Source organism: Crocodylus porosus, unplaced genomic scaffold (genome assembly GCF_001723895.1).
Source record: "Crocodylus porosus isolate Cpor-Errol unplaced genomic scaffold, CroPor_comp1, whole genome shotgun sequence".
NCBI lineage: Eukaryota > Metazoa > Chordata > Crocodylia > Crocodylidae > Crocodylus > Crocodylus porosus.
In genome coordinates this window covers 15447468-15473188 of record NW_017728917.1, presented here as the reverse complement: position 1 = coordinate 15473188, position 25721 = coordinate 15447468, and the positions used below count along the sequence as shown (strand labels likewise).

General features: G+C 41.9%; 1 protein-coding gene across 1 annotated transcript; it reads right to left on the bottom strand.

Moving 5' to 3' along the window:
* Nucleotides 1-708: 708 nt before the first annotated feature.
* Nucleotides 709-22168, bottom strand: CCDC36 (coiled-coil domain containing 36). The gene is made up of 7 exons (XM_019536779.1): nt 21680-22168; nt 14234-14408; nt 12298-12455; nt 8869-8917; nt 8558-8645; nt 4081-4184; nt 709-3135 (listed from the first exon to the last, which is right to left on the bottom strand). Exons 1-7 carry the CDS (start codon nt 21733-21735, stop codon nt 1804-1806), a joined length of 1962 nt encoding a protein of 653 aa, XP_019392324.1. The 5' UTR covers nt 21736-22168; the 3' UTR covers nt 709-1803.
* Between the last annotated feature and the right edge of the window lie 3553 nt (nt 22169-25721).

Here is a 25721-nt window from a genome sequence, read left to right as displayed (position 1 = left end):
ACAGAAGAGCAGTCAGGAGCAGACATGAGGCTCTGTGAGACATCTACATAGCAATGGTAGTTGAATGCATGTTTATGGATGACATTACCCAGAGATGATGTGTAGGCCATTCACAGGACAAAGAGGATGGGTGCAGGGGGCAGCACTGCTTCTGAGATCTGGCTAACAAAGTCAGTAGGGACTGGAAAGAGCAGTTTCCACGGAGATGTCAGCTGCCCATGGTACGTACCACTGTTCTGCTGACCACCACTAGGCAGCCTTGTGTGACAGCCTGTATGTGACTGACAGCAGTCACATGTGTGCACAGGCAATGTGTTACAGGGGTGGTAGGGGCCCACATCATAGATACCATACCAACATTCCTTAGAACAGCCAAGAATTTGGAGACTCCCCCATCTGCTGATCCATGTTACTGTCTGTCACTTCCTAAGAAACACAAGGCAGGGCATGGGGGCACCTTATGTACTTAACTTGTTCAGAGAGTCATGCGCTTTCTCAAGCTACAGCCTTTCTGAACAAAATGTATAAATGGGAAAAAGTGATGTTACCTCATTTCTTTAAATTTCAGCTAAATAATAATGCTTGGAAATACATTAGCTAGACAACAACTGTTTGTTACCTCACCAAAATAGATCACTAGACTGTCCCCTGAAATCATTCTATAGAAACTAGCCAAAGTGAAGAAATATTGGACTTTATAATCAAGACAAAGATAAGGAAGGTCTTTTACTTTGGGATAACAATATTAGTCCATTTGTATTCATAACAGTAGATGATCACATTGATACCTTCTGACCTTTGATCTACACATTTTACAGTCCTGTTAATTAGAAATACTTAGAGTTTTAAAAGAAGATTACAAGACATAAATGATTTTTCATTTGCATCTTGTATGATTATAGGTGCCACCTTTTTAGGCTTTTCGTTGAGATGTTAACACACTAGAAACCTATAGGGTGAAGTTCTTGATTAGCTAAGAGATACAGATGAGACAAATAAGGCTGAAATTCAGTAACATGACCAGAAAAACTGCCTTAAAGGAAAAGAAATCCTGGAGCTGGTGAATGTAACAAGATGTTAGGGTTCTGTTTTTCTCACACAATGGGCATTTACCCACAGTGATGCAAGAAGCCTTGTGCCAAATCTAAACTCTGTTGAAATCAATCATAAAATACCCATTAACTTAAATAGGCCAAAGATTTGAACCGTGAGCCACAGGAACTGGTACAAAAATAACATTAAAGCCCCAGGCTGCAGACATCTTATTACATATATATTTAATTTAAAAGTTTCAAATAGATTTAAATATTATAACAGACTTAGATGTGCTCCTGTGCCCTGCTGGCATTGCTCTCTCTAACAACAATCTAGGCAAGCACCCACATATCTTCTTCTGTTAAAGATGAATGACAACTATGAGAAAACAATAGTATTTCTGCTAAGAGCAGAGAGATGAAATAATAATGAGCACATCCTCCTTCTCAGGCCAAAATAAATCCTTCCCTCAAACCTCATTTTCAGCAGAATAAGCAGTCTATGACCCCTTCTACACATAAAGCTTGGCAATAACATTTTAAAGCAAATTAGGGATGACTCCTTTTTGCCTACTGCCAGAAGGCCACCATGTTCATGAAAAAAAACTCATTGCTTCACAGACAGCCCCACAGTGCAGTTTGCACAGTTATATGCAACACCCAGAGTCAAATAAATCAAGGAATTAAAATGACAACAGACCTGAAGAAATAAATTGTGATTGAAATAGCTACACTTGCATAACGCACCTGGAAAATCAACTGGAACTTGTCAGTCAGAATAATCACTATCAAAAGTTAAGGAGCAAAATGTCGTAGTCTTTTGCTGGGCTAGTGAAACGGAAAGACAGGACTTGGCAGAACCTGTGGAGCTTGGGAGGCTGAACAAGCTCCTCTGCTTTTCATCTTTCAAGTTATAGAGCGAAAATGAACTTTCTTGAGAGGAGGAATCCCACAAAGATGGATTCCTGCTGGCACTGAAAATACCCATGCCGTTCTTGCCTTCCAGCATCCCCTTTCTCCTGGCTGCAGGCAGTTCCATGTTTTCACAGGGGTGTAGCACTGGCAAACAATCCTCACTCTTCCTATGTGGGGCCCTGCTTAGCTTTTGTTGGCTGGGAGCTGAGGACCCCTCAGCAGAGTTCTCTGACTGAAGAGTAATTGTATCTTGGGGCTTACCGTTTTTTCCAGCGTCCTCCTGCTCCATGCAGCCATTTGTCATTTTTTTCTTCAGTCCATTGTCAGGACACTTGGAAAATTCTCCTTTTTTCTTACTAAAATACATTCTTTTCCACACTGTTACTTTGCTCCGGTGGTTTTGTTTTGACTTCTCCTTTTTCAGCCTGTTTCCTAGAGATGCCTTTTGCATCATGATGTGGCCTGTGGCCTTGTCTGTTTGTTCAGCCATGTAGTTTTGTACAGGACTGAAGGAAATGTGGCTCTGATTCTCTTGTACACAAGTCATAGTTTTGGTTCCCTTAAATTCTTTCCTGCCTGCCTTCCTCAGTGGTGTGGTACAGGATTTTTCTTGGGGAAGCAGCTGGTGTTTCTGGTGACTAGCCTTTGAAATGCCAGTGCTGCAGCAGCAGGCATAACGTGGTTTGTTAGCATAGGCATGCCTTTCTAAAGCAGACTTTGCCTCTTGAATAGTCACATTTTCTTTGTCTTGTAAAGCTGCAGTAATGGGACCAGCCTTTCTTCCAGAACCTGTGTTTGAATCACTCCTGTGTGTGTCATCTCCAGCTATTTCCCTGTTGGAGTCGTCAGGCTGGTTCAGCATTGTCACGGTGTGCGGCTGAGTCTGAAAGGAAGCTATCCTGCAAACCCTCATGGTTTGATAGCACTGATGGCATGTTTTCCCCTGACTCAGAAAGAGATCCTGGAACATAGATGGGGAGGTCTGAGAAGTGTTATCCTGTACGTGGCTTGGCAATCTGGAAGTGGAAATGAATGTCTGCAGTTCAGTCAAGATGTTGGGGAACTGTAGACAACCCAACTGTTCGCATAGCTTCATGTGCTGCTCATTCTGCTGAGCCGTTAATAGTTCCAGACTCTCCTTTAGTAACTGCCAATTGGATTTCATGTCTAAAATCTCCACATCTTTCTGGGGAAACCATTCAGCAGAGGAGAAATATTAGGCAACACATTATGAACGGTAACAATAGTATTCAAACTGGAACACCAGCAGAGCGCACAAAACACCTGCAGTCTCCCTGTGCCTGAAGAAGGGTAGTTGTGCCTGAAAGCTTGTACAGAACAATTTTTCCAACTATTTAGCTGATCTAATAAAAGATACACATTTACCCAAAATATCAGATGATACACTTAATCTTCATATTGACCCCCACATCAGCAGTCTACTAGATCTCTGTAGGGAGTGTCTTTCCAATTGTTAGTCAAATGTGACACTGTGAGCAGTGGGCATGCCCCAGTGTCTCCCTATCTTTGTACAGATGCCCCTTTCTTCTTCCTGTAGCTTACCCCTAGTCAACAAATAAGGTCATATAGTGGACCTGCCCTGGAACCCAGATCCATCTAGACAGCCTAAGTTACAGATTTCAATCTTGCACCATTAGGACAAGATAGATTCCACCCCCTTTAAGGCCTTTCTTTTCCCACTGGGGTTCATTTGACCTGATGGGTCACTGGACTGACTTTCTATGAGAAGCAAGCCCATCCCTCTTTACCAGGGAGGCACTGCCTCAGCATTTTCCATCCAGTCAGAATCCTGTCCCTTCCAGGATACTGCCTCCTGCCATCATCAGGAAATGGGGAAGACTGTGAAGACAGCACCTGCTATCTGGGGTCCAAACATAATGATCAGTTCTCAGGCTTGGATCTCTGTATGGCAGCATAATACACTATTAGTGCACCAGTGGGTTAGCCTCAAATTAGCATTTTAATATATAATTTTCCCTCAATTTAAATTGCAACCTTCACCTTTATAATCCATTACATGAGGACATATTCTAATGCTGGGTTAGTATGTTTGAAGAAATAAAAGAATTTCATGATGAAGATTGGACAATTGACTGCTCTCTTCACTTACAGCTGCAAGTCTCTGTTCCATCTCCAGTAACATCTGCTCCATCTGCCTTTTGTCTGCAAGAGCATTCAGCACCAATCCATAGTGGGACTGAGCAGCATCTTGTACTGAACATGAAAATCAATAAAAAACTGCATTTAGTCTCTTAATTTGTAATTATGAATAAAACACTACCTGATACTTCCCCCTGGGTTTAGAATGATATGGTCTTCCATGCTGTGTGATCACAGTGACCTCTGAATTAAAATCTCCTAGATCACCAGACTGGTAGACTACAGGGTGCAAAATTTAGTGCAAATCACATACATTTTTAGGGCTCTACATCTAATTGCAGAACTTTGGGCAGGTCACTTGACAGTAGTCAATCTTGCTGAAAACTCATCAAAAGCAGGAGCTTAATTAAAACCTTACACGATGTGTTTGAGTTGAGTTTCTTGGAAAATAATATAACCTCCCCCACACCACTTTCATTATTTGTACCATAATTCCCATTATGAGTAATGACTAATACACTACAGCACAGGATTACAGACTGAAATCTGAAATAAGAATGCAGATGAAGATTCCTAGATAAGCTCACAGCAAAGCTGCATTCTCTTGGTAAAATCCTAAAGGGTGATGCACAAACAGATATTTCTGATTGATTCAGGAGGATGCAGCTCAGTGATGTTGTGCATGGAATGAAAAGCTTAGCTTTGTAAAAAAAAAAGGAGGATTCAAAGCAGCACCTGCTAAAATTTGACATTCTCAAATCACCTGGCCTAGATAACTTTGACATCCAAGAGTCTTAAAGGAGCTAGCTAAAGAACATTTTGAACTACAAATGTTAATTTCTAACAAATCTTGGAAAACTGGGGAAATTCCAAATGACTGGAGGGCCAACAACAACATAATTCTGAAATTCAAAGCTGGTCAGAGGGAAGACCCAGGGAAACACAGCCTACTTAACCTAACATTCATCCCCCATAACATAGTGGAGAGGTTTATTGAGGGACTCTATAAACACCACATTTGAGGTTAAAATACAATTAATTCCATTCAAAATGGTCTTGTCAAACAAACCTTTCTTATTGGTTTTACACAATTATAGGTCTGTTTGATATAGAAAACTAGGCTGTTATAGTCTACTTGGCTTTCTAGATGATGTTTGACTTAGTACCATATAACACCATGATTAAAAACTTGCACGATATGAAACTAATGGAGTACATGTTATCTGGATTAAAAACTGGCCCACTAGCCTCTCAAAATGTAGCTGTTAGCACAGACATCAGTAAGCAGGGCTATTGCAAAAGGAATCCTGCAGGGACTGGTTCTTGGTGCAACACCATTTACAGGTTGTATCAAAGAGCTAGTTGACAGTATAGAATCCTTACTGCTTAATCTGGCAGGTAACAAAGCTTGGTTGGGGAGTAAATAATGACAGATTACTTTTACAGCACAATCTGAATTGCCTGGTTAAATGTTCACAGTCCAACAGAGTATGTTTAAACACAGCCAAAGGCACCTGGGAACAAAGAATGTGTTCTGTGTCTTCGGGATAGAAGATTTTGATCTTGGAAATCAGTGACGCAGAAACGGGCATGGGATCATTGCAAACAGCTGCCTAAAATGAATTCTTGCCTAAAATGAATTCTCAGAGTAAGGTTGTGGCTACTGTGATCCTTGGATGTATAAGGGGGTGCATGGGGTTGGAGTAGCTGACCTCCTGAGGTCCCTTCCAGCTCTATTTTTCTCTTATTCTAAGAAAAGGGAGGTATCAAGTCGGAGGAGGTGACTGATCTTGTCTCTGTACAAGTGTTGGTAAGACTGCTGCTAGAATACTGAACATGAGGATGCCCAGCTGGATCAGCCTAGGAGGCTGTCTATTCCAGTGTCTTGTTTCCAGCAGTGGGCAAGATATTTCAAGGAGGCTTGTAGCAGAGAATTATTGAATAACCACAGAAGCTGTGCCTTCCTATCTTCTCTCAGTTAACAGCTGGCTTGTACCTGTAGCATAAGGACTGCTATCTCCTCTAAAGCTATTTCTGCCTCACCTCACATTGTTATGGATGTGTTCATCCTCCATATAAACACTCTGAATTCTCTTCAGTTATGCTAATAGTGCATATGTCTATGAAATGAGTTGCCAGCACTGTAAGCATGGCATAGAGAAACAAGGCAGACAGCAACTGGACATGTTCCATTATAAGCTATTCTTCAAAGAACTCATACAGACATGGCAAAATCAGCTAATTCATTTCTCTCTTTATCTGAAACCACATTCTGAAACACTGTACTCTCCAGTTGTGGGACCACAGCATCATTTTTCCAACATAGTAAAAAAAATATACAATGACCTGTCTTCTGCTGCCTCCCTATCCATCACAGACACATATACAATTCTTTCTGGGGTCAGCTCTGGTAGCCTATAGGCTTTTAAATGTCAGTCTCTTTGTGGGAGCCTTCTTTGTCCCTACCAAATTCAGAAGCAGAAATGTAAGGTGGTATAAATCTGCTGAGATTCAAGGGGTGACTGAGTTCAGGAGAACAATACATTTTTCCTAAAGGCAGTGAATGGGGACACCCCAGTATGCAAGAAAGGTGATGAACTGAAATTTACCACCTGAACTGAACCCCAGTGATATAGCCATAGGAATTACCAGACTGATCAGACCTGGGCTGCTTTGAGTCTGGCAATTCTTTTGATTTCCTTTCCAAGGTAACAATTTCAGGCTTTTCAATCTCTTTTCATATAATGCCAATACTAACTGCAAAATGCCATGTCAGGCTGTGTGCCCATATAATTTAAATAGTTTGAGACTGCAAATAGCATCTTGTTCTGAAAACTGCTTCTCTGCTTTTCTCTCTAACAAACACTTGCAAGGATGTTCTGTTCTCTGTGGACAATTTCCATATTATTACTCTGTGTAGTGCAAGTAAAGCAACATTTATATTCTAACTACTAGGTAATTATGCAAAAGGTGAGTGGTAACACCATGCTTCTAGTGAGTTAGGCCGCCGCCCTTAGAACAGGAGACAGGTCCTCTGGACGCAGACAGAAGAGGTGTCTGGCAGCATCTGCCTATGCTTTGGAGAGGGGCAAAAACTCAGGCACACCCCTGTGCCTAGCATTTCTTATCACTCAGTAGTGTAAGTACTAAGCAGGGGTGGGAAAGCAGGGCACTAAAGGGTGCAAGACTGGTGGTCACTGCCATTTCCCAGGACACAAAAACTGTCTGTATGCCTCTGTTTCTTATTGACTGGATCTAGACACTCTTCAGAGCCATGTACCTTTCCCCACTGACTGTACAGCCTGCCAGAAGGAAAACTCTTGGGGCCAGGCACCTACATTTTTGGCTTTGTGGCAGGTAAGGAAGGGAGCCTAGGAGGCTAATCTGGATTCTGCCCTTCACCAAAGGCAAACTAGTTGCGGTGAACATAACAGGCTGATTCTCATTTATGCTAAGATCCTTTCAGTACCACTTCATGCTGACTAAGCAATGTAAAGGGAGCAGTAAATTGAGAATCAAGTCCACAGTATTTTCAAACAGGAAATCTATTGTGCATTTTGCTCTGTAAAGAACTAATCAGAAACCATCTAATTTAATAGTACCCCCTCAGGTGAATAAGACAGAGCAAATTTCAGAGCTCTGTCATGTTTAGTCCACATTTCACTCTACAGTAAAAGCAGCAATGCTCCTGCAGAAGCCTGTTACATTTAATGAATAAATCTTAAGCCCACTTCAACTTAGTTGTATGCAATAAGCTGGCTTCTTGTGCTTGCGTGGTGAAGCTCACTCTCTTTAGAACCCTGGCAGGTAATTGTTAAAAATATTGCTAGCATTAACATCCAATCCACATGATAATGTGTGTTTTTTTCAAATTCCCAGGGCTCAGCTAAATCAGACCTAACTTTCTCTGAAAACATTCAGAAACATGTGTCCTCAAGAAAGACTTTCTACAACTAACAGCTTCAGCACACAACTATTTTGCAATGTTCAAGAAATTGTTATAAAGGGCAATATGCATCTCCTTCTTACTTGTCTCTTACTCAAGACTGGCTTTGCTGTTTTTTGCTTAATCTAAAAAAAACCAACCCAAACCACCAGAGACCAACAGGTGAGGGTTTGATAAAGTGTTGAAAATTGGAAAATGGATGCTCAGAATGTAAACATTTGGATAACCTGAAATGTACCTGTCAGTCTTGCTCCAAATACTCTACTGTTTATCATGTCAAATCATGAATCGTGGATGTGCCTGATGTCTTAACCTTTCAGACCTTTGATGCAACAGTAAATGACAATAAGCAGAGGGCTGGGATGGTATGTATAGGTAGAAGAATAAAATCCATATGCCTAAATGTTATATAAACCCCCTCTTTCCTTCCTCTCTTATGAAGAGCCACTGACAGTGACCTTCCTGCCTTGGAGACAGCACACTAACATTCAGTAGCTTGATAATGCCCTCTGCTGTTAACAGAAATACACCAAGCGCTTACATGTCTTAGAAATGGCTTCCAACCCATCCAAAATGGATTTATTTCTTGAATTCAGAATTTCTTCAAACTTGTCCAAGCATGCTTGCATCTACAATAACCAGTTCAAATTAGAAAAATAATGTATAGACTGTAATCTATTCACGTGCATTTCAGCATTTGCAAGAAGTTGTGAAAAATTAATGGAATAGTATCAACATTGTTTAAAATATTTTAATAAGGTAAATATTACATTAACTAGAAAATAAGAAAACTAGTATACAACAATGTTTCCAGCCTCTCTCTGTTTTGGACTTGGAATTTAGATTACTCACCCCTTGAAGGCTCTCTTTGACATGGGAAATAAAGCTGAGCAAAACCTCACTAAAACAGAAACACACAGCAAACATCAAATTGGCATGCAAAGCTGGAGTAGTCAAGACTGAACATACATCACAAGGCACAACACATAATAGGAGCTGAATATGCTTATCTCAAGGGCTCCTCACCTCAACTTCATCGGGGGAAAAAACAAAAACCTTTGTAAGCTTTGTCTATGATGGGCAACTTTTGAATTCTCTCTCGGCCCAGTATAGGTGCAACTGCGAAGGTGCTTGCAACTGTGGCAACATGAGTGTAGAGAAGTCACTAGTATTTTTACCACTGTGCTGTCTGCTCAGGACAGATCTGTTTGAGGTGATGGTGAAATGCCAGCAGTTGGTCTGCATCAGATTTACAACAGGCCTATACAATTGCAGGAAAAAATTCAGCCAGTTTTCATTTAAACAAGTCCAGTGTCAGGAAGACAATAACAGAAGGTTACAGAGCTCTTTCCCCTGAAATGCTAACAGTGGTTCCTGTAAATTGATCCTCATCTTTGATATGTACTAGCCAATCACAGTTAATAGTCTCTTCAGAATAAAAGGCCTGTTGCTAAGCAAAGAAATAATCTGACTCCATTTCTGAGGATTCAGACTATTTTTGGATTGATTATTTAGTGATCCAAGCCACCATCAACACCAAACAGGGACATGGGATACAGTATAATTACAAATGGAAGGTAGGAAGAGGCACTAAAATATCTCTGTGGTCATGAAAAGGAGTATATTCCTTGTAATTCTCCAACTAGTAAGGAGACAGCTTGATAAATTATTTTATTTACCTTCATAATTATATATGATTATTACTATAAAAAAGTGTTTAATTCTAGGAGTGACCTTTCCCCTTGTAGCACGGTTTCTGTGTCACTTACTGAAATCCCAGCTGGGAGAGGGAAGCAAATCGTTAAGAGCTTGCATAAGCAGTTAAACTTATTTTAGGGTGACAGGTGCTATATCACAAATTACAATGAATTGCGCAGTCTTTGCAGGTCTTCCTTTCCTTTTACCAAAAAGTGATCTAGACATCTGATGGAAGCGTCATTGCAAAATTAGTTTCTTTTCAATGCTAACTTCTTCTCCAGTGACAGAGGCCATGTGTTTGCTATCATACAATGGAATGTCTTGAAATCCATGACACTGACAATGTTTCTGAGTCACTGATTTAATTTACAAAGGTCCTGAGATGATATCACCTATAAGCACAACAGTGCACTCACTTCACACTACTTCACTGTCGAACAAAAAGGAAAGCTTTTTTGAGCCTCCCTGACTTTCTGACATCTGACACCTCCAGGGATGAGACCAGCCTTATCTGCACATCAAGGAGCAACCCACACAAAGGACTCTTACAGACCCAGGTGAACAGACATCCAGCCTCAACATTCCCCTGTGCATAATAAAGCTTATTTTCTACCTAAGAGGATTTTTGGATTTGTCCTCAGCTTGAAGAAGGACACATGTGCCTGAAAGCTTGCAAAGAAAGATAATATTTTTGTGATTTCTTAGTTGGTCTACTAAAAGGTATCATCTTTGAACCAAGAGTTTGCAACACTCCCTAAAATACTTAGACTCTGTATTTATCTGAATATACTCTCTTTTCCAAAAACTACTACTTGGAAGTCAACTCCTGACAGCTGACCACAGTCAAGGAGGAAAGGAATAGGAGACTCTGGATGCTGAGACAGTGAAAGCTGGGACTGTGCAACCAGGCAATAAAAGGAAAATCAAAGGTCCACCTGAGCCTAGAGGCCAATGGGCTAGCATGGTTAAGGCACACAAGGGAGTCATGTGGCATCACATAACTTTGACTCCCCAGGCTAGTAACCAGATACCCATTTACAATAAAGGGAAGGCTTAAGTACAATTTACCACTCTTACCACTGTCTCAAGGTGTCAAACAACTTGTGCAAACACTGTCCTGCACTGGGAAGGCCCCAGAGTAATACTTTTGTGCAGATGGCCTCTTTAAAAAGGATTTTCTTTGGAGCTTATAAAAAAAATTAAGATATGTTCATTTCATTCTACAAGGCAAGAAATTAGTCATAAGATAACTTGACTAAATATTAAATCAGTGATATTCTTTAAGCAGGAGTCTAACTTTCCTCTATTTTTAAGAGCTTGGTGGCCACATATTGCTGCTAGATTGAATGAGATCAAGCTTTACTTTCTGGAAGCACATTATTCAGGATGCTTACTCATTGGGTGAAGGTTTGCTTTAAGCATACAGGATTTAAGGGGACCTCTTGGCCCACTGAATCCCTTGCATTCACAAACAACCATTAATCCCTGAGAGCTGCTCTAATTAAAGTGCCAAAAGCATCACATGTATCAGCACCCTTGTGCTGAAAAATGGCAGCAGGGGCACTTTAATTCAAGCTCATTGAAAAAGTGTATTTAAAGCACTCCTGCCTCCATTTTTCATCTCAGGGACACTGATGTCTTGACACCCATCTTGCTGGGGTCATCTGATCCCAGTAGTCTTTCCTGCCCAATGCAGGGGGGCTGGATCTGATGATCTGTAAGATCCCTTCCGGCTCCTTATAACTATGAAACTATGAAAACAGAATTCAGAATTTTGCCTAAACATTTAAAATTAAATATCTGAATCTCCATTAGTTTAATCCTTATTCTCAAATAATAGGCACTAGAACATCAAATTGTGCATTACTGGAGACATCTACAATATTTCAGAACAAAGATAATGATACAACATATATATATACCCATATATTTGCATTTCTATAAATCAATGCGAAGAGCTAAAAGCAGGTATTGGCTGATGGGAGAATATGCCATCCTGCACACTTGTAATTGTTACTTGTTCAACAACCCCCCTAGGATTTTCAGGCAAAGACTAAACATTGAAAAATGTATTAGGACACATCACACACATCCTCCATGTAAATAAAGTTAATGATAAGTATATACTTTTAAAGATGCAACTGAATGCAAATATATTCCTCTGTTGCACAGACATCTGCCTAGCAATCTCCTCCTTTATCTTACATATAAGTGCTGATAAAATGATCCCTTTGATCATACACAACATAATCCTTTGAACATGGAGAAAAAGGGGCCTTACCAGGGGATCTGCCTGGAACAGAATCTGTGGCTAGGATAAAGGTGGGTGAAGGTAAATTGAAGTGAAATTGTTGCTGTTCCTTGTAGTTTATGGATAGAAGTGTTACATAAGCCTATGTTCTAAGTAGAACGCATTCTCTCAGCCTGTAATTCCTTCTGACTGGAGATTATCTATGACAGAAATGATTATTTCCTTGCAGGAATAAACAGCTGGGTCATGTTACTATTTTTTATTACTGGGATTATTATGATGAGAATGTGCACTGCCTTCACAGTCATAATGTTCAAAGAACATTTGCATACCTGTTATGTTTGTCCTTTATTTTTTTCTTATTTATTTCAAACTGCTCCAAAACACTTTTCAGTTTTCCAGCACCAAAATTAAGTGAACCCTTTTCCTTTACATCTCCACCAAATAGTTGTGGTTTTGTCTGGTACTTAGTAAAAATACTAGGCTCACTCTGTTGTGAGAGAGAAAAAATGACTGTATTTAAAGGCATAAAAATAATGAGACAAGCAAACAGAAAAAAAGTCTTTGTAGACTACAAGGTAATCTAAAAACATATGGATTACAGAAATGATAAGTTTAATTGGACAGGCATTAGGAATTTCTTGAGACTTGGTTCACCTGAGGTAGCTAGTTCAACTTCCCGCAGGCAGGACTGAAACCAGCTGCACTCCCAGCAGACTAAACTAGTTGAAACTTTACTTAGCTTGCACCTTTTAAAAAAGAAAGCTTCCCTTCATTTTGCTCATGTTGAATTAGCTGTTACTACCGCACACCTCAAGGAAAAAAACAGATGTCATATTGCTGAACATAGACATTGTCTATTGATTTCAGTGGAGTCTTGATGGGTGACAAAAGCATAGCACATTCAAGAGAACAATCAGTGAAAGGGTTCATACTCCCATGGGGAAGAACACTGTAAGACATTTAATTTAAATAGGTGTTGCTGAGCTTCCTGTTGGCTAAGTAAGGATATAACCACAATATTCTTGCGGGTGGGTGGGGGAGTGCTCTTTATCTAAAACTCATCCAACAAGCTTTACATAAAGCAGGCCTGCCACCGTTTTGAAGTGCAGGGACGCTGATACACAAGATGCAGGAGGCTGCTGGAGTGCAGTATATGTCACACTCCAGCAGACTTGATTAATCGTCCCTGCTTATACACGAGCCTCCTTACTAATGTGTAGGCTCATGTATAAGCAGGGATGATTAATCGAGGTGTGGTACTAGAAAAAGGCACGTGAGCCTATTTTAATGCTCATTAGCTAAAAAGCATAGCTTTTTGTGATGCTTGAATGTGCATTAAAATAGGCTATTGCGCATTAGAGTGCAAGTGTAATGTGCACTGTGTAACCAAAGTAAAAACAGCTTTCCCTTAAAATTTAATTTAAAAAATTTAAATTACACTGCAGTGCCCTCTGTTATCTTGAAGAGTGAATATCCTTTTCCATGTTTAATGAAAAGCTACTTTAGTCAATGGACAAAGACCATCAGCTGCCTGCAGAGGGGGCCAGATAGGATCAAGAATTGAATTCCTGTCTTTTACTAGGAACTGGATCCTTACTCTTTTCTAATCTCTACTGTTGAGTGGCTCTATTTGGATCTTCTGGTATGTACTAATGGTATAGGCACTATTTTAGTGTAGATGAGAACATCATTTTAGATGATAGCAGGATAAATATTCATAGCTTGCAGACTCACACTCTGAAAGTCACTGAAGTGTCTGCCATATAATCAACAACAATGGGGCAAAATAATTTTCAGCCTACGGAAGTAAATGAGAACATCACTGGAAATCTCAGTTTACTCAAATCTTACACCTGGTAAGAAAAACACAGCCTTTTCCACAGAAGAAGAAACTGTGAGAATTTAGCTTAACTAAGTAAGTAAATACCTGTACATTTCATACTTGGAATAATTTCATATAATTTCAGTAAATGAAGCAATGAGATAAAAATATCTACACCAGCAAGACAAAAATATAACTTAAACTTAGCTGATCAGGCACTTCCTTTGCATACCACTATTATATATATATATAAAATATTACCATTTCAATAGTAGCCAGCAATTTGCTGAATGGTATACATATTAATATTTGTGTTGTGGAGACTTGGGATCCTATTAGGTTATACAGTAGATACTTGGAGCAGATACAATTGTTTTAGAATGGTTAATGCTTCCCCTTAGTTTGTATGGGGCTAGCTGAACATTTTGGAGAACCTGACTCACATCCTGAGAGTTCTGCTGGGAGCTTCTTGGTTGTCTTGAGAGTGCACCAAACTCACGGGGTACTGAAGCAGGCTGCGAGTTCTCTGGACAGAACTGGGAACCAAAAAGGAACTGAGAATCACTCAAGCTGGAGTAATCACTAAGAGTGCTGCTCCGAATAGACAATTTGTTAGGCCTGAAATAGCAGAGTAGAATGGGAATGAACCACAAGCAAGCATAACCAAGAAAATCATGACATACTAATAAATAATACAACAAATAGCATTAGCTAGCACTGTAAATCTGTTAGTCTTCAAACTTTGTGTTGCAGAGAGGAAGGTGATTTAGCACTCAGGACATTTGCTGTTGCTAGTGTGTGTTGTGAAGAAAAATATATTAAAGGAACGTCAGGTGCTCAGAGGCTATGTAATGGCACCATGGAGACAAGAAGTAGCATGCAGAAGAAGGAAAGCCTGTCTTGTACATATATGATGCCTCTGGATTTGATCTTTCACAAGTCAAAGTGAAGCCATCGCACTGGTTTGTTTTAGAAAACACAAACACCCTAATGAAGTCACCTGCCCTCCTAACTATTCAGTCCTGCATTGCTTGGTTATTAGGCACAACTTATAGACCACCAATGGGAACATCTCTACAGATAAGTTTGAAAGCCACGCTCATTATTTTCTGCTGAAAACTTACAAACAGTACATTGCCTTTAAATCTATTCTGGCTGCTTCTGTATGTCTCTGCACTGAGGGAGAAAAAGGCACAAGTCTTCTGCCATGTAGCGGTCTTTCCTGGGGTCCAGGCATAATTCTAGTCTGCTCTCCCTAAGGCTAATGCAACTAGCAACACTAGCCAGCTGAAAAGTGGCAGGACCAGACCACAACACCTACCAGCTAATAAAGCTGAGCTGATGCAGAGTCTGCCCTGTACCCCGTCAAAAGATAGCAGGGCTGTCACTTCAGCTGGGAGCTATGACAAAAAGCTACCATCCAGCCCTTGGGGTTTACTTCCTTCAAAGCCAATTTCTGAAGACAGTTATTATATCAGATTCCCTGCCTAGCAGGTGTTTAGCCATGATATACACAGTTTGTTCTTTTTAACTTGCTTCATCCTCCAACTTCCAATTTAAGAAACACCTTGGGATTTGATTTCCCTGAAGTGTCAAACATTTTCCTTTTCAGAACTCTGGATAACATCTTCTGTTGTAAATCAGATGATGGGTTTGGTTAGTGTTTGCAGGATGGATCTTACGAAATAACCTTTTCTTGTCTAGATTTGGCATTTATTTGGCTTCCATCAAATTGGTACCTCAACTGTGACACATCAAAAAGAAAAGGGTAGCATCTGACTGACAAAATTGATTATACTGGGTGAAGTGTTTCACATTTAATAACAAAACACATTATGAGCCTAATCATGCTACTAAGATTCAGGCACCAGCACCAGGACTGAAGTAAAAGGAGGTTACTCACCTCACTGGCACAGTTCATAGAACCTTACTGAGGACCCACGGTAGGCTGTAGTATAGGGAGAAGAGCCTGAGCCTCTGGGGCACGAGTACTCCTACCCCTTTGAACTGTGTGGCTAGTCATTACTTTGGGTCTTGCAAGTTGTTTTAATAGGATGAGAAATTGATTACAGAGCCAGCTATTTCATTATGGATTGTTTTTTTAAAAGTACATACAGTTTATACTAGGCTCACAATAACTGGCAAGGGGGGGTACAAGAAATTAGTTACATTAGGCAAGAAATTCCACTTTGGGATTTATCTTTCTCTGTAACAAAAGAAACTGCCTGAATTACTATCAGAGAAAGAAAAAAATATTGCTTGGAATACTTCATTACTAACACCTCTCCCTGTCCAAACATTTGGGTAAACCCTACCTAAGGATGCCAACATTCTGTTTTCTTGCCTCAAATAAACTGACTCTAGTTATATCTTTTTTTAAATCTGTGTCTGATGGGGCCACCCTGCCTTGACTTTGGTCTGATGAGTGAAAGCATGTTGCTTGTATGTTACTGGCATTCAGCCCTGTGTGTACACAGGCTGAGAAAAGAAGGGTTTCCAAGTTGTTAGCAAAGTGAGAGCCTTCAACATAGGATGAAGTGTCCAAATGTCCAAGATCTTGCCAAAAAAGTTTATCCTCTTTTATCCTGGGTGGCACAGACACCCAGACATAAAGGCCCAGAAATCAGAAAGCTGGGGGAGCAGATTCCAGAGCATGTTGCCCCTTCCAAAATGAGACCACTGAAGCTATATCATAGGTATTATGGGACTGGGCAATGATTGCTCTTCAAAGCTTCATCCCACCTCAGATCTGCATGGAATGTGTAGCATGGTTCTTACCCTTCTTTATATGCTCATCATTCCACAGGGAGAAGTTTAAGGAAGCTGCCAGAAGGGTTCCCAGAAAAGCATGGCTCTCAAGGAAATCAGGAGAAAGAGGCCAGAGAAGAACGTGGCAGTATAAGGCCTCTAAGCATGGGATATGGGGTCTCATGTCTTCTAGGGAGGAGATAATGTTGCAGGGTTTACTTACAGAGCAGTGGGTATCAGATGCATAGAAGAGCTATTTCTAGGATAGCACAGATCACAGACCATAAAGTAGAAGGAAAACAGAATAAACTTTGCTACCCCTCTTTGCATGATGGTATGACCTGTAGCAAACTGAGCAGACACTCATGGAGGTTCTTAACCCTCACACAGACATTTCCTGCATACAAAATATGCCTCAGCTATTAATTTTTACTGTGCATGGACTTCATATGCTTTTAAATAGTAATTGCTGCAATGGGAATAAATAGTGTTAATTAGCCCATGAATAATGAGAAGGGTTATAAAATCAGTACTTATCAGCTTCCTAAAATCCCCTCTCAGCTCATGTAAATCAGTATAACTGAATTAAACTGAATGGCATGGCATTAATTTACACCAGCTGAAGATATAGTTCTGTTCCTTAAGTGACCATTGTCACTGCTGCCAGCAGTCCCCTGGATGTAGGGATGACCAGATCACAGCATCTAGGGACAATCAAACTAACAGTCTCAGCTTGAAGAGGTATCAGTAAAAAGGTTCCTAGCAGGATGCCAACTGTGCATATGACTCACTATGCCAATTTGCAACACAAAGCTTCAGCCATATTTGCTGCAATGCCATTCGCAGTCCCATGACTTTGGTAGATGTCACTCCTTAAGCCGGGTGCCTTTTTCTTGCATACTGGCACTGCACTGCTTTTCACAGAGCTCAGCTACTACTACCTGCCATACCACCACTGTATAACCCCAGCCAGCAAGGCCCACTGGTCAGGTGGTGTCCTGCTATGAACAAGGAACTTCAGTAGGTCTGCAAAATGCTTCTTCTAATGGCCTTGCTTTGCTGATTGCATTCCAGTTCTCCATAAAGCAGCTGCATAGATAGGTGCTCAATATCCACACATGTAACAGCCATCCTAATAAAGTTGTATCTTCATTATCAGTGCTCTCCGATGCTGTAGCAATACACTGATTGCAGCAACTTAGCACTAGATACTCAGTCACATGATCTGACCTTCAGGATGGAAAGCAAGAAATGTGGGCAGTTTTCTCCAGCTGCCTCAAGTGTCATCTGTGCAAGGTCCAGATTTCACACCCATAAAGCAAAACAGCAAGACCCACAGCTATACAAACCTTCACTTCTGGGCAGACAAGTAATTAGCCGTGTTAGTCTGAAGTTGGGCAGGGTAGAGATGCACCTTATAAACTAACTGAATCAAGAGATGCATGAGCTTTTGTGACCAAGGGTTCACTTTATCAGTGAAAGGACAGGCAGAGAGGACTTTTGTGGAGATCTTGACTCATCATTGCCTCCAAACACAACTTGTTAGTTTGCCAAAGGCTGCATTTTCTTCAAGAATGTGGGAAACAACTCCCCCCTCAATACTAGCTAGTTCTGTCAGCAGTAGAAGTGATGAGTCACAGTAAGTCATTCTCCACCAACGTACTGCGCAGGTGGGACACCAGCAGTCAGCTGCCCACAGCTGCCTGTGGCCATTGCAGGATGGACAACCAACTCTGTCTTGAACAGTAATAATTAAAAGAAGGACTGTGGACAAAGAAGAACAAGTCAAGATTCTGTAGCTAGAGTCATACTAGGCAAATGTAAACTGCTATCCTCTGAATTATCTCCTCTTTAACACCTTCACCTTTGCAAAACTCAATTCATGCCTATGTTGGATTTTTTTAATGGCCAAATAAACTATTATTAGTTTGATGTTATCACCCATCTTCATTTGAATTTGTGACTAAGGAGTTTTTGTGCATAAACTGGTGAATTTTCATGACAGTTATAAAGATTAATTTAAATAGCATAAACTCAAAAGGCCTAATTCAGCATTTAGCTGTAGCAGAGTTACACAAGGGATCCACAGGGCTCAATATATTAGTGATGTGGGACTGGGGATGGTATTTTGTTGACAGAACAATGTAGCAGTTTGTAGGTTTTCACTCTCTGGATTCTTACAACTGAATAATATTTAGGATGTGATGAGTTCTATCTGATTCTCTGACTCATACTGGAAAGCCTGCCATGCATACAAGTATAACATATGGAATAAGTTATAGGGTTACATAATGTGTATTATTATTCTGAACATCATGATTTCTCTCATGTATTCATAGATTATAAAGTCAGAAGGGACCATTTTGCTCATTGAGTCTGACCTCCTGCATAAAACAGGCTGCAGAACTTTTCTGAACTAATTTATATTTGAATCTCAGCATATCTTTTAGAAAAACATACGATCTTAGTTTGGAAATTTTCTGCAGTGGAGAACATATCACAACCCTTAATGGGCCAGGACAGATAAAGACATGAACTTACACTGTAGTTCCAGCAATACTTCTTGGTTTGAGACAGTCCACTAAAATATCCATTCCTCTTCCAGCTTGTTCAAGGGCTATGCAATTGTGACAATATCAGCAATGAATCTTTGAAGGTGTGAGGCCAAGCCAAAGTAACTCTGCATCTCATGGAGAGAGTAGGGCACCAGTCAGGGCTGGATGTTTTCCACCATTACAGGGTCTGTCCCTATCCCAGCACATGAGATCACATGCTCCAGATAGTTTATTGCAGAAATAAAGCATTTTTACTGCATTTCAACAGGATACACAAAACAAGAAGTACCCCTCAGATGGCCAGCTTGATATCCACCAACTTCTGGAATATTTCAGGACTATTAGAGTAAAAAGGACATAACATTAACCTCAGAGCAAGCTGGTTTGGTGGCGAAGGCCTTCTTCTGTCACTCCTTAGTGTGCACCTTTACTTGCCAGTAGCCAGGCCACATCCGGCATGGAGAACCATCAGACCTCCTCCAGCAAGTCTAGCATCTGAGAAATGCTAGGCAAGAAGAAGCATCTCTCACAGGAACATCATCCAGTAGCCAATAGATCATACATACCCCTGTCCCTCCATCTTTCTTTTTTGCCAAAATGATGCATGGAGCCCAGGGACTCATGGAAGGTTAGATGTTGTTCCTCTTCATCCCTTGAAGCTATTTGCTGAATTCTGCCTCATGGTGGATAAGGAACTATCACCAGTGCGGCATCTCTCGAGTCAATCCAGTGCTGTGTCAGCCTCTGCGCTCCAGTGGCTATTGAGGGAATTTCCCAGCAGATTCAGGATCCTCAAGGTGAGGGGACACTCCTCAGTACAATTCCTGCATGACCTCTCCTCTCTCACACTTATGTAGCACCCAGGTTTAGCCTGCCTTACAGACTCTTCCTTCTTTTCCCAGAGCCTTGCTGTATTTCCTGTTTCAACCTGCAAAAACTTGTAGGGTGTTTTTTGGTGTTTTGGATATTGTTCCTCATAGTTGTGGGTAAGGGTTTGAGGCACTGACACTGGGAATTCCTTCAGTTAGCATTGCCTGTGAGTGTAGGGGACAGGACGTGATGGCCTAGGAGGCCCCTTCTGGGTTAACATTCCTGATGCTTCATGAGGCCATTTCTTTCTAAATGCTTCCTCCTGCAGATTGTAGAGATAGTTCCAACTCTGAAGCAATCCTCATGGCCTCTTTCTGCTCTTCTCATCCAGATGTCATCTCCGGCTGCATCAGTCACAAATCAGTCCCACATTTGATTTCTAGAATCTCGGGATGGCCATTCCTTAGTGACCAGAAGTCAGAAGGCATGCCAGAAAATCTCTGACAAATTTTTCTTTTCCTTTTTTTCTGGTTCTGGAAGGCCTCTTTGCTCCATTCAGGGTCTGTAGCTTGGTGTACAGACAGCTGAAGAGTATCCTTGCAAGAGGCATATTTTCTCTCTGGCACTGTGCCAGTCCTTTCAAATACCTCCTATGCTTTGCCTTGGAGCACAATGCCAAAAATACAGCTTCCTGACCTCAACCCAGCTGGTTCAAAGTGGGGATGCAGTTGACCCAGCCTTGGCAGTTGTGCTACAGGCATGAGGATGGCTTCTAACCTTTTGCTTCCCTTATCAATCTTCTGTCTTTCAGAGTTTCTATTTTTAAACAATCTTAAGTGTGGATTTTTGAACATTAGTAAAATGTTCCTAAATAGGTCCCAATTATCATTCAGATTATTCTGCTCAAACTCATTTTTTTCAGCTGAATTGGTTTATAACTGTTTTCAGTGCTAGGAAATTGACCATTTAAAGTTCTCTCACTGTTAAATACATTTTCCATATATTAGTGCTTTGAACTTCATTCCATTTGCATATAAAAAAGTAATGAAGTCATGATTGCTTGTACCTAAGCAACCGCTGATTTTACTTCTGTAATCAGTTCTTTTTATTTAACAAGATGAGGTTTAATATAGAATTCCTCCATATTGGATACTACTGTTTTTAAGTCAAGAAACTACCTCTGAATTTTAGTAATCCCAAAGATATTTTAACATGGACAGCATGAGACTTCTGGCATTTGCCACTATGATTGAAATCCTTTAAACAGACGGTTTTGATTCATCACTGAGGCCTTTTTACTTAATATGCTCTCAGTCTATAGTGTAAACAGCACAGGGGAAATCACATAGGTTAAATACACAAAGGCTGGGAGTAAAACATCTTATGCATATTTAAAATGTTTCCTCAAGGAAGACTACAGTATCTGGTCCCTGTTATTGTAGCTCTAAGTGCACATAAGTTAGACTTGGGGTTTTTATAAAGGTCTCAGACTAAACAGCCAAAGTCAAGTTGTAATGACATACCATGGCAAATAGAAATCATAACAGCCCTTTAACTAGAAATCTGCTAATGACCTCTGGAATAAATATGCCATGAGCATTAAGATGTGTCAGCAGACATGATGTTTTCAGTTATTTGACTTTGTTCTGTACAGGGCTCTTTAGCTATCCTTCACTACAAATAGCAGCTATCTTCTCTCTTAGTTAAATATAGCCAGTAGGCTGTCCTGATTATTTGAGCATTATAAATGTGCAAACAAAAACAAAAACCACTTACCCAGTGGCTGTGGGAGTGCTGAACATCTCTTTGATATTACAAACATTAAAATTCATTTCTTATGCTTATCTGTTAAAAATGAAAGAAAATACATGAAGACTGCCATCAATTATTTTTTCTTCAGATAAATATACAAGTATCTGCAGGAACCAGATGACACACATTTTAACAGCTATAGTTCCATTAAACTGGCACTAAAGCACTACAGTAAAAGGAGATCAAGTGCTGTGGGTACGTGCAAGTGTGGCCTGCTAATTGTATTTATGCTAATTTTTATCTGCCTACTGTAAAATTTTCGAACACACTGGTTTGTCTGGTCTGTTAAATAACTATTCTGTTTCTAGGGCTTCAGTTAGGGTTTGGGAAGCCTATGCTTATTTGTGGTTTGCCAACATAGCTTATGGTGTGTATATGATGCCTGTAAGATAAGGAGGCTTTGGTTTTCTTAGAAGTTATGTGTAGCCATGGAAGCAATTCAAACCAAATACTTCCACGGCTGAATTCATTGTGTTGAAGGGCACCACAATATTCACGTGTACTGAGCAGCAGAGTGTGTTATTGTTCTCTGAGGAGATAAGTGCATTCTGCTGAGCATTCAGGTTTGTCACATAAAAACTAGGCTGAGGCAACCTAACTCATCCCAAAACCGGCATGAGTAGGTAACATTTGATTTAATTTGTTTCTGATAAATTATTTTTAACATCTCTTTTCAAAATCACCATCGTTGCAGACTATGGTCCCCATCATATGGTCTGCAACCCAAGTGTCAGTCAACGCCACACTCTCCCTCTGTCTCCTAGCTGTGTCTCCAAATCCTGTCAATTCTCTCATGCCAATACCTAAAATAATTCATTCTTTCATCCAAATGCTTGTCACTGCTTTGGTCATCTGTTTTCTTGATTAATGCAGACTCTTCCTATCTGCCTTGCCTGCCTCCCTTTCAATCCTGTCCAGTGTTCAAAACCCTACAGGTAAAGTAATCTCTCCCACGTACCATTTAGGCCATGTCAGTCATCTCCTCCACTATCCAACTATAAACACTTTTAGAGCTGTAGTATCTATCATCATTTCTAGTACTGGTATCCATGCACTGAACAGAAACAAGAAGGCACAAAGGTAGTTAGTTGCAGAAAGGCCATTCAGTTTTGCATCCTACATGAGGATTATCATAATCCCCATAATATTAGTTCTTCATCCTGCTCCTGCTTTAGACACAGGCTACAATTTCTAGAAGTTGTTTTGGCCTTTTTTTTTGCATTTTTATGTTGGGTGATGCTATGGCAAATGGGGTCTGATGAAGAAGCCCTGCTCACTGGGCCTGTCTGACTGATAAACGTTACATGTACGATGGTCACAGTCGTGTTTGTCGATGTCACGGAGTCAGTGTTTCAAATACTATGGCCCTAGTCTAATGAGGTCTTTGTAAATTAATACTAGAGCCTTGAAACACATCTGGCGTTGGATGGAAAATAAGTATAAGTTGTGGAGTACAGCTGTGTCTTTTCTTTTGTGTTTTCTCTCTAAGATGAGAGAAATCAGGACCTGGACGAAGTGTAACCTGCTTGGTTCTCTCTCACAACTGTGAGAATGAGGATTAACTCCGTTATGTAAAGGCATTACTGAAATCTGTATTCGGCTCCAAGAAGATTACTTGGCTGCTTGACACACATACAATTCAGAGAGATCCCTACACGCTCTGTTATGGTATCAGTTTCTGCTTGTGCCTCCACACCATTTCTAAAAGCTAGTAACATATCAGCAGATTAATTTACTGACTCTTACTGAATATTCAGGTTATCAGACAAATGTGCTTTCACCAGGCTCCCTGGCCACAGTCTCGTATTCAATCCATTAGGGACCATCAGTTTGGATAAAACACCAGTTGGACTAGAAGAGCTTTTATGCAAATGTCTTGTGCCTAAAAGTGATGCAAATAGTGATGTCTGTGAGACCCAGAGCTGGATATACATGATCCAATGTGCTTGACAAGTGCTTTTGAACCATAACCTTGCTGAAGACTAAAACTGCAGACAAACTTTAAAATGGAAATACATGCAATTATTCATTGAAGCAGAAGTAAGCTTGTTCAGGTCTCTGAGGCCCCTTCGCTGCTCATTTTTGGTGTCTGTTTGAGTGGCGGAGTCACCAACCGGGTCAGCACGGGCTGGCGTCGTGACGGACCCCACCGACCCGCATCACAGCCCTGAGGGCGCTCAGGCCACAGGCCTCCCCTTGGGTTTCTGGAGCTGAGGAGCAGGCCCCGACTGGCGAAGGCTGCTGGAGACATGAGCCACAGCCTTTCCCAGCCCACAGCCACCACTTTGTGGAGGGCCCGTGCCTCAAAGCCCAGCCCAGCGCTCTCCCCTCAGCAGGGTTGCTGCCAGTCCCTGGCCAAGCTCAACCCTGCCGCCTGCAGGCTCCACACACTGCGCCGCACTGCGGACAAGGCAGTGCATGTGGGGGGCACTGAACCCTCACGGCGGGTCCACAGGCCTGGCCCTGCAATGGCGGCCTGTCCTGGCTGAGTGCGCTGCATGGGGCAGGGGTGGGCCACGCTCAGGCTGTCGCTCATGACACGGCCCCCATCTCCCTCCAGCTCAGCAGCCCCACCACCTCAGGGCGCCAGGCCTGCGCTGCGCTGCCGGCTGCCTGTCTCCTCAGGGCTGCGCCAGGTAGGGGAGCTGTTCCCACACTAACAGCGGCCCTCCTCTGAGGGGATGATGGCGGGGGCCTCCCCACACTGACTGGAGCCGTCTCCTCAGGGCACGATGACGGGGGTCTCCCCACACTGACTGGAGCCGTCTCCTCAGGGCACGATGGCGGGGGCCTCCCCACACTGACTGGAGCTGTCTCCTCAGGGCACAATGGCGAGGGCCTCCTCACACTGACTGGGGCCGTCTCCTCAGGGCACAATGGCGGGGGCCTCCCCACACTGACTGGGGCGCTCCCCTGAGGGGATGATGGCGGGGGCCTCCCCATACTGACTGGGGCCGTCTCCTCAGGGGATGATGGCGGGGGTCTCCCCACACTGACTGGGGCCATGTCCTCAGGGAGAAGGGCTCCCTCTGCCTGCCCCTGGGGCCCGGGGCGCTGCCATGGCCCCAGATAGGGGCACAAGGAGAAGACAGGAATGGGGACAGCCCAGGACAGGAGCAGCCGCTGCACAGGATGCATGCAGGGCTGTTCAACACCCCAAGCAAAGGCGTCCAAATCTCTGGGCTGAGGCTTCACAGCACCTGGGCACCATTCAGCTCCGTGAATCCTCCCGAGTGGATCGAGTCTCCTGCTCCACGGTCATTAGATGAGCCGGCACACGGGTCCTGACATAGCTATGCCCAATGAAGCTATCAAGCAGAAATGCAATCTGGGCTGACAACCCTTAGTTAGCTCGAGAGGTAGAACAGGAGGTTTTGTGCACGCCTGTCATTTAGGAGATGTCTTCAAAGGGAGAGGCTTGTGCAGGTGTCCCCCTGCTACCTCTGCTGCCCCAGTGCTAGCGGTCTACAGCAAGAACTATAGTGCAGGCACTTCCTCAGCACTTGCACCTTAAACCACTTACCAGGCAGCTGTGGGGCACTCAAATAAAGAAAAATGTGACCCTTCACATGTTCTCAAATATTGATCAAATTCCTTCTTTTAGATGATCTGGCGGTTAAAAAAACCAAAAAGCACAGCTTCCACCATCAGCCGTACCATGGCAGAAAAATGGTTCCTAGGATAGACCCTCGAGACTGAAGAAAGAGAAGCTGGTGCTGCGCAGAGGCCCACCTTCCCCTCCGACCACGGACATCCCAAAAAACGCTGTGCAGAAAAATCAAATCTAGCTGGACACTTGTACTATTGCCTTCCTACTCAACTGTCTGCTCCCTCCAAAGTCGCCCCAGCTGCAGCCCTTCCAGCGTGCATGCATACGAGATAATACTACACAGCCATTTACATTTTCAAGTGGTTTCTCCAAATTAGCTAGTTGGCAATAACCTGCTCTTTCAAGATGTTCCCAGCAAACTCCTTTTCTCATGATCTAAAGTGAGATTGTCCCCTC

What these genes read in the sequence shown, in the direction of transcription:
- CCDC36 (XM_019536779.1), bottom strand. Translation starts at nt 21,735, where the DNA reads ATGAATTTTAATGTTTGTAATATCAAAGAGATGTTCAGCACTCCCACA. An exon ending in AGCACTCCCACAGCCACTGG is followed by an intron (nt 14,409 to 21,679) that starts GTAAGTGGTTTT and finishes CTGCTATTTCAG; the next exon opens with GCCTAACAAATTGTCTATTC. An exon ending in CCCAGCAGAACTCTCAGGAT is followed by an intron (nt 12,456 to 14,233) that starts GTGAGTCAGGTT and finishes CTCTCACAACAG; the next exon opens with AGTGAGCCTAGTATTTTTAC.